Genomic DNA, 15,955 nt, shown 5'->3' on the forward strand with positions numbered 1-15,955 from the left:
CGAAGATAATACTAATTGCATCTTATGTTTTAAGTACAACTTAGAAGAAACTGAATTTTGAATTAAGATATCTGAAGCACTTAATTTGCTGTTGATTTGAAATCTCCATTTCAGTTAATAAAAAAATAAATATATGCAAGAAATAATAAAATTTAAAAATATATAATAAACATAACAGAAACAAATTTGGATGAGCAATAGTAAAAATACTAAAAGATATATGATAAACTGGAAATTGAGGTGACATGTTATTTACATATACACTGGTATGTGTAACAACAACATAATTAAAATGTAATACAAGCGGACAAGTTGTATAAAAAATCTAAACTACGACCCTGATTGTTACGTGTTCGTTATTTTGTTGTGGCATCCTACAGCTGGAACACATGCTTCGCGCGCGGAACGCTGAGGAAGTCAACAAGCTGGTGGTGGGACATTTACAAGATTGCTTCAAACAAGTGTCGTTTGTTTTCTGTCGGATGATGGCTAGGACCGATTGAAATTCATCCCCCGGTGACAGTTCAATACGGTGACAATTGTATGAGTAGAACACAAGTTTACAAGTGCGCTGAGAAGCTCATTCACGGTTGAAGATTCTCCTAATCTAGATCGCTCTTTTACTGTAATCACGGAAGCAACATTGTTAAAATGGAAGACTTGACAGGGGCATCCGGCGTCTTACTGGATGTGAAATTACTTCACAGATGCTTCAAAACACCTGTGATAAATGCAGGATCAGCCCATCATATTGTTTATGACGTACAGAGGTTGAGCGAAATGTGTGCGGGTTGAGTTGCGAAACATTTGACTCTGGAAATGAAAGAGAGACGTATTGAAGTATGAAAGGAGCTTTCGAACCGGTATGAAGCCGAGGCATTGTATTGTCACTGGAGATGAAAGCTGAGTTCATTTCTGAGCCAGAACGAAACAGGACAAGAATGGAATGGCGACATCCTTTCTCTCCCAGATCAAAAAAGGTGCGTGCTCAACAGGATGTTGACAAGTCACCATTATATGTCCAGAGGTGATTATGTAAACAGTACGAGCCTCTGTATACTGTGTACTGTAAAAACAAACCAACATTTTACGAGGTGACAAAGCTTTTGCTTCACGACAATGAGAGACCACATACGCCAGTACCATATTATCTACTATCGAGGATCTACAGGTTGAGTGCATACCCCAATCTCTACATTCTCCCGATCGTATCTTCAAATTTACATTCCTTTGGCCCATTTAAAGATGCATTAAGTGAATCGAGATTCTAGAATTAAGAATAAGTTTAGTCCGCGCTGCATAAGTCGTTATGCAATCGTTCAAAAGAATGTCCTTCCTGAGGAATCACGAGCTGGCGTTGATGAATTGAACTAGGAAGAGGAGGACTATATTGAAAAATAGTAATGTAGTTATTTTGTGCTTGTAATAAATATTCCACTAAAACGTATTTCCGGTTATTTACTGAACGAGCCTTGTGGAGCTACGTAAGAAAATACGTAATATTCACACCTTTACTTGATTATATATATAAAATTTCAACAGTCAGTTTCACGTGCCGTGTTCAGGGGTGAAAGAACGAAGAAAGTACTTTTTTAAAGTTTTGATTAAAGTATAATTAAATAAATAAAAACTATAACAAAAATTGGAGAGAGAAAACAGCACAGAACAGCAAAATTGACATCGTGTTAAGAGAAAAAGACAAAAAGGGTGCTATTGAGATTTCAAAAGGAAAAGTTCCAAGATAAAGAACCACTGTCATTTAAAAACTGTCATTGAGAAAATAGCAAAACTTGTTAGGACCCCTTGGGTTAGTATTCCATATGGTTTTTATTGTTCTAGTTAGGGAAAGTTCAGAAACTGTTCTTTCTACGTGATATTTTGATAAGTGATCTAATTTAACTCTTGTTTTCTGTTCCTTCTTGCTGTGTTATATTTTATGAGTTCAATGTTTATTACAAGTTTTGCTTTTAAATTTTTAAATTTAATTTTAGGTTAGTTCCATTAATTAAAAGAGAAAAAGAAATAAGAAAGAGAAAGGTTGTTTCATTCGGTTTGTTGCATTTTTAAAAAATTACGCAGAACAGCTCAAAACAATTTACCTTTCATCCAATCTAAAGTATACATTTTACGACAGTTCAAACAATGTGATGTATAAAAAGTACCATGGGCTTCAACGATCTTATCACCTGGTAACCCAGCGACTCGTTCAAGGGTGTCGATGTTCTGTAACGATAAACATATGCATATTTTCATAAGTAAAATATAAAAGGTAATGAACCCTTATTTACATAAATAAAGAATATAAATTAGTCTACTAACAAAATTTCATAGTACAGATTAGGTTCCGGCGATAGAAAAACACGAGTACGATCTATAAATGACGGAATGGTCAGCACATGAATTTCCTGTGCGTGTGGTCTCAAACTCGAGCCGTGGCATAAGATACATATGTGATCCATGTTTCATATAGCCATTGGGTTCAAAAAAAAAAAAAAAAAAAATCTTTAAACTTCACACAAAGAAAGAGAATAGCAAGATAACAAAACAGAAAGAATTGAATAAATGTCATATGGTGCATGGTAATGCTCCTCAGAAAGTTTTTTTTAAAAATCACGCTAATTGCCATATTTAATATTGCTGTTGTATGTAAACAAGCAGTCCACATTTACAACTGGTAGATTAGTTGGAGTAACCGTCCTTTTTCAGTACTTGAAATATATAAGATATAAGCCTAAATTTTAACGTATGCATTCTCACTGCTAAAGGCAAGAACGCTTAACTAGTTACAGAACTTTTTCCTTTACAACTACAGAGCTATAGAAACACAACTGTGGTTAACATCTTAAGGGAATTACAGTTTACAATCTACAACTTAAACATACATCTTCAACTGAAATTCTATTCCATAACGAAGAAACGTTGAACTCTATCTAGTCTTCTACGGTTTCTTTCAAGTCTTTCAAATATGTTAATGGGGACCTTTTACCATGACTTAACGACACTTTTGTAGTATTCACTTTTTATTTTTGCTATTTTTTCCACTTTTTTATTTTCATTATAATAATAAATCTAATATTATTTTAATATTTGTTCCTAAACAGAAATCAATCTTACATATACCCTCCGTTCACATGAATTATTTCAATATTTCGGATGAATTTGACAGGCATGTTCACGATATAAAAATGAAGTTTTACAATGTAATGGAAAATAAGTGGGAAGTTTTTTTTTTTTTTTTTTTTTTTTTTTTTTTTTTTTTTTTTTTTTTTTTTTTTTAAATAATTTTGTAATCAGATCTAAAACTTGACGTACACTCCTCTTGGCCCCAGTGGTCACGTATTTTTGACTACTTGTAAAACAAGCCAAATCCTCTTCTTCCCGGTAGGGGCACCGGAATCAACTGTATCTAACTTTACAGCTTAATGAACTCCGGCGTTCATCGTCGTAAAAATAAAAAACGCCACTGGACCTTATTCTGTGTAAAGTAACCCTGTCGAAATTAACACACCTTAATTTCGCAAGGATCTATTTTGAATTATTTTCCCGTGGCGAGAGGTCTCTTATCCAAATGCTTTCCAACTAAGACTCTATACATGCCACGCGCATTTCTCTTACACATGACTCGTCCCGTCCCCCAATGACATTTTTATCTCGTAACTCGTATAATATCCAATGATATATGTATATTGTGAAATTTTATAATATAGTTTTCTTTCTTTCTTTTTTCATTTTTCATTCACCTTTTAGCTTCAAAAATTTTCCTCAACATTTTGCTTTCTGATTTCCTCACTACTATAATAAGTCTAACGAGTGACATGTGTATTTCTTTGGCTCCTATAGCACCAAGATTACACAGTCGATTTTAATGAAATAGTTAAGAAATTCTGCCACTCTGTTACGAAACTGCTGTCATTAGAAGTTCAGAATGGTTATAAGCTATGTACTTTCACGCTTAAAGCCGACAACTAACATACACGATGAATCAAGTTGTGTGAAAAATTGAATAGCAATTAATTTCTTTTTCTTTCATTTTATTTTGCTTGCCCAACGTTTTCTATGAAATGATGAATCTCCTGTTTTCGTATGTCAGAATGAAATTACATACGGTTTATCTTCAGAAAGTCATTTGACGGAAACTTAGGCGACGAAAGGTTAAGAAACTCGCTGTTAACGAATTTCCAGTCATAGAATTGTGTACGTTTCAATACATTCCATGATTTACCTGTAACGTTCCGCTAGTTTACACATAAGTAAAATTAACAAACAACATACCTGTGTAAAATGACGGAGTAGCAAACCTTTCTCGTGAAGTAACCTGATGAAATAATGGCAAACTGTTGGTTTGAACGTTCCAGGAAACAATTCCTTAGCTAAAGCAAAAAAGGGCCGTGGATTTTCCTTAAAGAAATCTATTTCAAATATCGCCTGAGGATCAGGCAAGTTGTACTTTTGAAGATTATGGTAAAGCCCTGATCCTGGACTGCGGAAGTCTGGAATACCAGCAGCTGGAAGATAACATATTAATTATTAACAATGCTTTCTACAACAAAATTAATGTATAAATAATTACAATATTATTAACATTATGAGCCTGTTTACAAGTTACAATTTTTAATAATTTTGAACAATAACGTGCACTACAAGGTTTTTGTCATTTTCACCTATAATGAAAATGACATAAGTTGAAAAAAAAAAAAAAAAACTACACTATCATTTCCTCAGTACATGATTTCTTTCTTGTGCAGAAAGTCGCAAGTTCGAGCCTAGAACATAGGAGTCTTATGATTAACAAATACTGCTTCCATCAGTTTTTCTCGAAACACCGTTCCACCAACTACATACGTCATCATTCATTCATTTTGATAGTTTATCTACGCGGGCCCCCAATTTTAGAACGCTCTCCCTTCCAACTAGGCATTGGAAAAAATCCTTACTTCAGGAGAATATATATCTCACAGGTAATTCGTGAATGATGCATCCCCAAATTTCCACTTCACCCTTAACTATCAAACTTCTGGATAAACTATAAAATAATTTGCAAGTATGACTGTCTTCTTTCGTCTACAGGATATATCCATGAAGTATTATACCGTAGTATTATGTTCTAAAATGTCTTTTTAGCAATGAAATGTATAGTGGAATACTTATGCAAAACCCAGGAGCCTATTCTCGGACTACAATACTAAAATCAAGATCTGAAGTACAATACCTACCTATATGAACTTATGTTACCCGTAGTTTTAAACTTCTTAGAAGAAAAATATATTGTAACATTTAGAAAAAAGAAGAAAAAATCGGGAAACGGTCGTGGCTCAGTGGTAGAGAGCTCACCTCAGGTTCTTGGTTTGATCCCAGGCCATGTAAGTTCGTGGTGTACAACATCGTGTCCGTGAATCTTCTCGAAGTTCTCCTGTCTCCTTCTACATTCTCACTCTGTTCATGCTTACATAACCACTCATTTTCATTAGTCATCTCTTTTCTTTGGACTAAAGGGAATAACCGTGCAACGTACCAAAAAAAAAAGTCTGCACGACTACTCGTGGTAACAGATTTTCCTATTTCTGTTTTATACTCTAAAACTTTCCTCACATTCTGCACTTTTAGGCATAATATTTAACATTTAAAGAATCAAACACGAGTGTTATGTATTTACGAAAACAGAACAGGAACCTACATGTTGATATTCCAGCTCCTGCCATGGTAATGATTTGTTTGCATTTTCCTTCCTTGATGTACTTAACAACTCCATCAATTGTCGTGTCTTCCAATATCTGAAATAACAAATTTACATATCATAAATAATAATAATAATAATAAATATACGTACAATACAGCGTAAGTAGCATCGCAAGAATTTGAAGAAGAGTTTTGACCATTGGTGTATCTGTTTAGTAAAGATCATCTTTCCTGACTTTAAACATAGAATTAATTTTCCCATTACAAACTAATTATTATTACTGTATTTGAACAGCACTAAAATAATCATATTTATGAAATGATGAGTGTAGCGGATACATTTCTCAATTTCTCACGTTACTTTAACTTATTAGGTACAAACTTCCTTTATGGTTCTAAAGTCTATGAAATGAAATGAAATCTTTAAGTTTTACGTCCCACGATTATGCCGGTGAGGCTAAAGGAGACGGTGATGATGAGAAATGAGTGAAATGGTGGAATGAAGGAAGTGGGAGGAAACGAAAGTATCCCGAGAAAACCCACGAGCACGGTGTTTGTCCACCACAAATTCCACACGGCGCGAGTTGGGACTGAACCAAGGACCCCAAGCACCGGAGGTGAACGCTGTACCACTGAGCCACCGCGCCCCCTAGGTTCTAAAGTCTAATTCCATTGGTTGATCTAGTTTAGCGTCCCTTTTCAGCACCAAAGCTGTATGAAACATGGACCTACAGCTTAATTGGATCCGAGCCGTATCTCCCATCGGAGATCAAACCCGGGTCTCCTATGCGAATTAGCAAATTGTTAGTTGGAGTCAGAATAAAATTTCTTTCGTAAGATACTGACACTTTCAACACTACAATTGGAAAAGAGAAATCCCTTATTCTGGATACACTAGATACAATAAATACCACTCCGCTGCCGATTAGAAGGTACCAAATATGTTTGTGATAGCTTAAGAGATCTGGCAACACCTCCTGGGATCAATGGTTCTTAAATCAGAGCGTATTTGAACGGTGCCAACGGAAGTACGGTGAGTAAGCTACTAAAAGATTCTACCGTATAGACTATAAATGATAATGAGAAATAATGATTTAATGCATTTGCTTGAAATGGAATCGATGATAAAATGTTCCGAAGTCACATGTGCGTTCTTTATTTATTTATTTATTTATTTATTTCGACACATGACCTTCACACCACCATTACTGATTTCAATTAAATTTTCTATGTGACTTCTACATGTTTTCCAGAAATCAAAAGTATCTTAAGTTTTTGCCATAAGCATTTCCTAGGATGGCTTGAATGGTAGTGTTAAAGTATCTGTTCATCACCGGTACTATATTGAGATATGGCCCTACATATTTACGTGAGACCTGAACAACATGAGCTCCCACGGGGAATAGATCGCGTATTTTCTATATGTATGCCGAAGGTACACGCGCTAGCCACTAGGCCAGCGGGGAAGGCGAATTTTGTTCGAATTAGACAATGTACAAGGGATATTTTTGAAAATATTTCCATCAAAATATCTATGCAAGAGAGATCTCTGGAATGTTTATATATATAAAAAAAGAAAATCTTGGCTTAGAAGCAGTCTGCTCACAATTAAGATATTCACTATAATTCTCAAAATGAGACTCATGACTTCATACACAGAAGTGTGAGCGAGGTGGTCTATTTTATACTTAAAATGCAATAATTAATTGCTACAGGATCTTCCTCTCTTGTTGGCATTCAGATTTTTTTTTTTTCTTCAGGAATAAATTGGCTAATCATAAACATCTCAAAGTAAAAGAATTAAGCAACAGATAAATTAAAATCTACGATCAGTTAATATTGTATATTTAATTCCAAAAACACTATCTTAGAATCCTGATAACTAATAATACAATGACTACAGACTTCTGTATCCCTTATTCTGTTCGGAAACTGAGCTACTGAAATGTTCGGTGAAGAAACACTGAATTTCCTATGTCTTTAACACTTCTATGCAACTGAAATCCTTTATGATCCTTCTACGTAAAATAAGTTGCCTAAATGTTAGGTACGTAACACTTTTACTATCTTTGAAGTACAACAGAAGGAACGAACTAGCCAAGGTACAATCTCAGCAGCCACTATTTAGAGTCTCATATAAACAAACGAACAAACACTTAATCACGAAGGTCGACACGGAGTCATCGTAACAATAAAGATACATCGCAATACAAGACTATTTCAATTACTCACAACGAGCTATTGCCCAATGACTACCAAGAGCTTTGAAACAACACTATGTACACTCAAAAATGAAAATGAAAGTTAATTTTTTTTTAAGCATTTTTTCAAAAATTAAGTGTGATTTCAGTATTTTTAAATTATTTTTTAGCGAACTTATCACTACTACTCTTCCACTTACTCTGATTTACTATTATCATTATTAATATTATCATCTGTTGTTTATATTTATAATCATAATGAATATTCCGCATTTTTCTACGACGCTACAAGTATTAGATTGGTGCGATTGAAATGTATAATTTATGACCGGCGAGAAACCACCCTCCATAATGTAACCAATAGACGGACAGAGCTCACCCGTACGACGTCACAGATCCGTACATATTCAGAAAACAGGTTGGGGTACCTAGTTGGTGTGTCCAGGACTCTGTGTGTTGATGAACCAATCGTGTGAAAGTGTACCATGGAAATCACAATTGCAAGTCATTTTCCTTTACGAGCTCGAGTTGGCACATTTTGCATATCTAGCCGAGAAAATCGTCAACACTGCATTTAGCCCAAAAGTGCTAGATAAAAACACCATACGGTGTGTGTGAAATTTCGTTCTGGTGACATAACACTCTCCCGCGGCCACCAACGAACAGCATGTTCTGATGAATCCTCACGAATATCGTGAAAGGAGATCCTCAGAAAAGTGTTTGTGTAATTGTAGAAGAGTTAGGTGCTCACAGTACCACCGTCGTTCGCGCAATCGGTGAAGAAGTTGGGTTTATGGGTGCCACATAAATCGGCACCGTCTTGAAGTGTGCAGTACTTAGTGTATACGGAATAACCGAAAATGTTACCGTAAAAAGTCAGTACAGTGATTATGAACAATGTTCAAGACGATTTCCAAAACCACCTCTCAACACAGAGGGTGTTGTTGACGGATCGTTATAACGCTGAACTTGATGAAATTCACCGCAAAGTTGTCCGAAAGCATTTAGCCATGGTCACCCAGACACAGTGTCCTCATGATGAACGACACTGCATGCCCACATATCGCTGAGAGGATTATACAAACTCTCCATGAGTTCCAGGATCAAACTTTTCGTCACCCATAGTATTCTCCTGATGCCTCCTCCACCGCCTATTACCTCTTTTATCTCGATCACTTCTTGGGTGGGAAAAATTTACCTAACGACTGAGCTCTAACACTTGTCTGAGTGTGGCTGCAGTTGGAAATTAGTCTGTCTAATGAAATGTTGTGGATTCCTTTTTTACTTATTTTTGTCTTGGAAAGTGACACACGTCAGTTGGACACTTCAACCGCATAAACCCTATTATATTATATTATTATTATTATTATTATTATTATTATTATTATTATTATTATTATGAAATGTGACAATCTTTCGCGATTTTTTAAAAAGCAGCTTAAATCTTATACACACACTGTTTTAATCTTCATTATGAGTATTTTACAATACGACTTCCACATAAATCGTTATTCCGAAGAGAATTATTTATTTCAAAAGAAAAAAAAATCTTGCAACAATATATCAAATTGCCTACAAACATAAGGAAACAAAACCAATAATTTTCGATGTTGGTAATATTTTCTTTGCTATGCCTTAAGCAGAACCATATTTCATCCATGGTATTGTTCAGTCACCTTTCGGTAATGCTGAAACAGTAAAATTGAGGCAACTGCAAGCTATTTAAATTAAAAGCTAGCGAACCCTGATTTAGAAAAGCCAAATGAATGGGATGAGACTCGATGGTGCTGATTATACATCATCCAACTAAAAGACGGTCATTGACTTTTTTGAGTTGTTACGCCAGATAGTTTAGTTTTGGCCCTCATTATATTACTAGTAAAATTGCATGTCTCCTCGTGTTGTTTCGTTAATTTTCAAGAATGTCGGTATGAATTAAATAATTTGAGTAGGGCTTTCGATATCTTACAGAAAACTGTCTTCATTGCATAACACACACAACTAAATTTCGATTTACACGATTACTCCGAAATTAATGGGGAAAAATGGGTTTCACTTGTTGACTGTCCCTGGTGTCGCTTCTTCCCTGCATTAATGTGTAATATCCGAATGGGCCTGTGACGTTGCTTCATAGATGCTGCTCATTTCATTATTTTCACATATGCAATTTTAGTTTTTTATTTTAGTAACTTCTATAACCTTCTGCAAATATTTAACACTTCGTATTACTACATAGCTACCAACCTTCGGTTCTTCTAAATCTTCCTCTTTATCATCGCGTAAACCCAATTTCTCTCGGAAGTATTTATGCAGCATATCCATGGATGTTTCAGTATCTTCTATATCAGCACTAGCACTGGGTCCAGCTTTACCAGAAGCTTGATCAGAACCAGAACTTGTGGAATCTCTTCCTGGAGCTTCACTAGGGCTCAACGAGCTTCTTCCCCCTTTATCTCCTCAAGAAAAAAATAAATCATTCCAATATTCACTTGCAATGAAGATTAAATGTTACCTTATTGTTATTATTACACGGGAAAACACAAACAATAATTACAGCAGTCAAAGGAATAGCCTCCTTTACCATTCAGAATTGGCATAACTGTAACTTCCCACTAATGACATGATAAACTTACCAAGGTTCATCTAAATTACTATTATGCTGTTTCTTCGGTTACAGCTATATCATTCAAGGCTAATTTCTTCTGAAATTACCAATAAGAAAAAAACAACATGTGGTTTTTAACAGTTAGTGACGTATTTACTTCAGTAGATAATTCCAACATTCATATCATGTATTATTATACGAGGGACTTCCGAAAGTAAGTTTCGCCATTTGAACGAGAAGATAGTACACCAGATGAAAAAACAATCGCCATAAGAAACTACACCCGTTATGGTTCAACAACAGAAGGAGCGTCAGTGGAGGTGGAATGTATGCGCAAAGCGCCGAAGAAGAGAAAGTAGCAGCAGACCGGCGTGCTCGAGGTTATTTGAGTACAAATCACGATGGCAGACAGACGTTTGCTGACAAAGTGGTTACCAATAAAATTGCGTGCTGTTTTCCGGTATGAATGGACACGTGGGACTAGTCTGTCCGTCATCCATGAACACCTACAGACCGTGCACTATGAAGAGGTCATGTCTTGTCAGTGGTTGATTGCTGCTGGTATTGCATGTTCAGTGAAGGCAGACGGAGTGTGGAGTATGAAGCTCAAAGTGGGCGTCCCTCTACATCCATGAATGAAAACGACATTGCTAGAGTAAGAACATGGTGTTAGGGGACAAGCTCATAACGGTGTTAGACGTGGCGCATACTGCGTATTAGTCGTGCTCAGGCTCATCACATGCTCCATGATGTGCTGGGTTACAGAAAAGTGTCTGCAGGTTGGGTGCCAAGAAACCTGACCCCAGATCACAAGAGCGCAAGGATTATCCTTGATCTTTTGATGCGGTATGCGCGAGAGGGAGTTCCTGCTCAGAATCATCAAAGGCGATGAGACATGGGTGTAACACTTTACCCCAGAAACCAAGGCCGCCTCAATGACGTGGATGCATCCCAGTTTACCAGTGAGAAAAAAAAAAAAAAAAAATTAAACTGTCACCCTACGCAGGAAAAGTTATGGCCACAGTGTTCTGGGACGCGAAAGGTGTGATTCTCCTTGATTTCCTCCATGAAGGGACCACCAATGCGGAATGCTACTGCGACATCTTCATCAAACTTATGTTCGCTATTCGACGAAAGAGACCAGGGCTCTTGACTGAAGATGTTGTGCTCTTGGAAGACAACATAAAACCATACAGAGCAAGGCTCACAGAAGATCGGATTCGTCGCTTCGGATGGGAGAGATTAGATCACCCTGCTATCGGAATTTCACCTGTTCCTTGCATTGAAAGCCGCATTCTTGGGACATCACTTCCAAACCAATGCCGAGGTAAAGTGGTTCTGCGACAATCCCTTGCATCGCAGGTCACCGAGTTTTACAAAAGTTGTTTCTTCAAACTGTCTGAACGCTACGACAAATGTTTCAATGTCGATAGCGGCTATGTCGAAAAATAGTGCAAGGTGTATAGTTCATAATGCCATGGTGTATTTGTGTTTGGCAATGAAATTTCCGTGTGAAAAAAATTACGAAACTTACTTTCGGAACGTCCCTCGTACAAAAAGTTTTTCTTTCTTTCTTTTATTATTATGTCATTTTTATGAACAGCCGAAGTTTAAGCTTCCAGTTTGAGTACAAAATCTCGAAATAAACCCAAAAATAGCCATATAAGCACGCTTCACATGTAATTGATAATCAGGGCAAGTATCAATACATATTGCTGAATAAACAAAAACTGCCTACACATGAATTCAAAAGGCTCGCCTTCTTCTGTATCCTCTACTGATTTGTTCAAAGATAGCATTAAACGCCGAATTTTCGCAGACTACTGTCAGCAATATCACGACATAGGTAAGAAAAAAAGAAAGGGTTTAATGGGGTTTATGATATAATGGTTTAAATCTTACATCAAACAAGGTGCATGGTGATAATGATAGAATTCGCTTGCTCTTCTCACCTTTGCATCTTAAATGAAAGCGGAACCTAATGAAAGGAAATAAAATTTAAAGTTGCTACCACGGAATTGTAAGTCTAATTTGGCAATGACGTGAGAGGTTGAGGTTAACTTTGAGGTTGTAAAGAAAAACCGAAAGTTAATAGCATATCTCTGAGGAAGCTGATAATAAGTCAACGAAATGATCGTGTGAGTATTTACCCAACTGCGAAGAAGCTAACGTTAATTTTTCCAAATGTGCGATTTTAAGTTAATGAGCTCCTTTGATCGGACATAGAACTTAAAGGTCTCACCAAAATTTGGTAAATAAAGTGTCAATAGATTCGTCATAGTCTCAGGAGATATAATGAATTAGTGTTGTCACGTTAAATGGCGGACACTATATTAAAATGCATATTCCCTTGTACAGCCTAAACGATTAAATACGTAGAACTTGATGAATGAAGCATCAATAGATCTATCATAGATGAATGGAGTGTCGATAAAATTAATTTATCATAATCTCAGGAATGTCAATGGGTATACGATGCCACGTAAAATTAAATATGGCTCACGGTAAACGCCATATTGATAAAACTAAAAAATCAGAGGTCGATGACGCATATAGGTTATTATATTAAAAAGCTCTGCAAGAGGGTTATAAAAATAAATATTTTATGCAGCTTTATACGAATAACAAAGGAAATAAATGAATTTATTACAAATAATTGCATTTTTTATAAAATCATAAAACGTTGTTGGAATACGCATGAATATATTTTATGTATTTTTAAAAGTCAGCTTAATATACCCAAATATACGTTTTACTCCAAGTTTGTTTATATATATATATATATATATATATATATATATATATATATATATATATATATAAAGGTAAGCTTTTTAAAATAACAAGATGTTCATAATTATTAATTGGCTCCAGAGACAGATTGGAAGCTTTAATAGTAAAATCATTTTCATCTGAACATTCAAGAATGAAATATATTTCTCGTCTTAATCTGGCATTTCGTTAATTTATTCTAGTTTCAAATACTTCTAAACAAATAATTACAAGAACAGACAGATAAATTTTGAAAATTTCTTCTTCACTGTCGACCTTCGTGAATAAGTGGCGGTCTAAAAGTAAAGTAAGAGATAAGTGATCATGAAAGTAGTGACGAATTTAAAAAAAGAATAAAAAAACTCAGTCGAGTATATACATACAAATGATTTACTCAAAAGAATCGTACTATCGTTCTGTACAGTCGCCAGCAAATTGAATACTTCCCCTTATTTCTTTATTATTATTATTATTATTATTAATTATAAATTACCAATAATTTCGAAAAAAAAATGCTAAGTTGAGTAGTACGGTTTTCGGTAAGCTCTAGAAAATTAGATCTCTATGCCCCTCCAGAAAAACAAAATTTACACTAAGGTTAGAAAACATATGGAAATCTTATACTTTGCGTTACAGATGCCCAACTCCAATCTATCGCTTGTCGCACGTGGGTCTTACCTATCGAGCTACAGTGCCAAGTTTATGGTCGTTTTGATGTTTTATTCTTCGATCTCCGGCAAATTACTCATCTACTTGAAAATTCAGTGCAATAAACATTTTAATTCCAAGTTATAACGTGCAGTCATATTACGATTATGATTATTTATACGCACTTTTATTCTAGTAAATATGAGACTATATCAGAATAAAATAAAAGAAATTAAATAATATATCTGCGTACTTTCCTTATTTAACCTTTTGGAGGACGGAATGTCTCAAGCAATTTTCTGAGACCTACTGCTTCAACGTATTCATTCGGATTTCATGGTTAGTACCTCATTCTCTTTAGAATAAAGCCGACTTTCAAATGCAACACAGGGGATGCCTGTATGACGGAATGAATGGAAAATTTGGAGAAATCCGGGTAATTTCTCTGAAAAAATCCCTGTTTGCAAGTTCGGCGCTCCCTAGGGTCGCCCTGGGCGAGAGCACGCAACCCTTACTAACCTGAAAAATACGTTCGGGTATTGGAAATGTTTGCCCTAAACACCATGCCATATCCCGAATAGTGAGGTGGTAAATATATGATGTAAAATAAAAATTCCCAGGCAGGATATTATCCGTCCAAATTTCATGGTAGTATGTCATTCTCCTCACAATAAAGGATACTTTCCAATGCAGTCATATCCATGCAGCCATGACGTACGAGGAAAGGGAAAATTTTGCGAAATTCGGAAAATTTCTCTGAAAAAAAAAAAAATCCCTTTTTGCAAGTTTACCCCCCCCCCCTTCTAGAGCAGCCCAAGTGAAAGTATGCACCCCTAATGCACCCTGAAACCCAAGTAAATTTTTATGTTTCGCAATGCATCGTAAACCATCACGAATACGAATCCTTCTTGTAACACTTGACTGTCGGATAATAACGTCACAAAACAATCACTTGAGACACCTGAAAGTCACATGGAAGCAGCATGCTTGCTCGCCCTTTACGTGTGACCTCATAACTCCCTGTGTTCATACCGGGCTATGCAAAGCTTGTGATATATATCAGTACACCTTCCAAAAACAGGAAGTAAAAACAATAGTAATAGAAATAACTTCCATTGTCAATGAACATAAGACAAATGAAAGGAGGGTGTAGGAAGCGGAAAGAAAGGGTTGGGGGAAACCATGCATTCATTTCCACATCGGACAATCCATCTTGCAACCTTACAAATACGCAGAAAGATACCTACGCTTCACTATAGGGATTATGACGTAACAAAACAATGAAATAAAAACAGTGAGGGAGCAGAAATGCCCCCTTCCCTCTGATGTCATCGCCTTCCAGTGCTTGTACCACGGAGAAACTCTATCCTTTCAAGAATAGGTGGAACCAAAATTAACATGTTTTGGTGCATGAATGGGCTTCTACAGCCTATCAATTAGGGAACACCTCCATTTCATCACTCTCATGCGATTGGTACTCAAAGGGTTAAGGGTTAATAGGACTATAATTTCAGCTTTATTTCTGCTGGAGCCTTTGTCGAGTCTGCTTTCTTTTTGTTGAAAAACCAAGCTTATTTACCTACACCTTAGGTCAGTGGTCGCCAAACTTATGAAGCTTCTGAGCCAACGTACCGTTTTTAAATCCAACAGTGAGCTACCAACAAAAAGAACTATATATTTTTTTTTAAAAAAATCTGACATGTTAGCGTCAGCTCAATGGAGGAATCAAGGTTAGCCAACAGAAGCGTTAACGCGATCTATCAAACATGTCTCCAGGAGATACTAGTAGCTCGCGATTGACGGTTTAGCGATCATTGCTTTAGGGTTTTTTTTTTTTTTTCGCATCTTTATATATTGAAATTTCTTTCGCTTCCTGCAATATTTATGCATATTTGACATTCGCTTTAATACATTTCATTGCTTTTATCTAAGAATTATTTTTGAATTTAGTTCATGTATTAAACCCAATGACAAATTAATACGTGAATACTGCAGCAAGTGAAAGAAAATTCAAAATATAAAGATGGACAAAAACCCAAAATGTAGACAAAGA

General features: G+C 35.8%; 1 protein-coding gene across 4 annotated transcripts in view; it reads right to left on the minus strand.

Moving 5' to 3' along the window:
• Sirt2 (Sirtuin 2) overlaps window positions 1–15,955 on the minus strand; it is a 42,380-nt gene that overhangs the window by 20,915 nt on the left and 5,510 nt on the right. For 2 of the 4 annotated variants that reach the window (XM_081730351.1, XM_081730352.1), the window contains exons 3-6: window positions 10,122–10,333; window positions 5,675–5,771; window positions 4,273–4,505; window positions 2,100–2,223 (exon numbers count right to left, since the gene is read on the minus strand). In XM_081730351.1, coding sequence (XP_081586477.1) covers window positions 2,100–2,223; window positions 4,273–4,505; window positions 5,675–5,771; window positions 10,122–10,333 — 666 coding nt within the window. The remainder of the gene's footprint in view (window positions 1–2,099; window positions 2,224–4,272; window positions 4,506–5,674; window positions 5,772–10,121; window positions 10,334–15,955) is intronic. The other 2 variants (XM_081730353.1, XM_081730355.1) reach the window with 1 other exon arrangement.

Source organism: Thermobia domestica, chromosome 11 (genome assembly GCF_964235325.1).
Source record: "Thermobia domestica chromosome 11, izTheDome1.hap1.1, whole genome shotgun sequence".
Classification (NCBI taxonomy): domain Eukaryota; kingdom Metazoa; phylum Arthropoda; class Insecta; order Zygentoma; family Lepismatidae; genus Thermobia; species Thermobia domestica.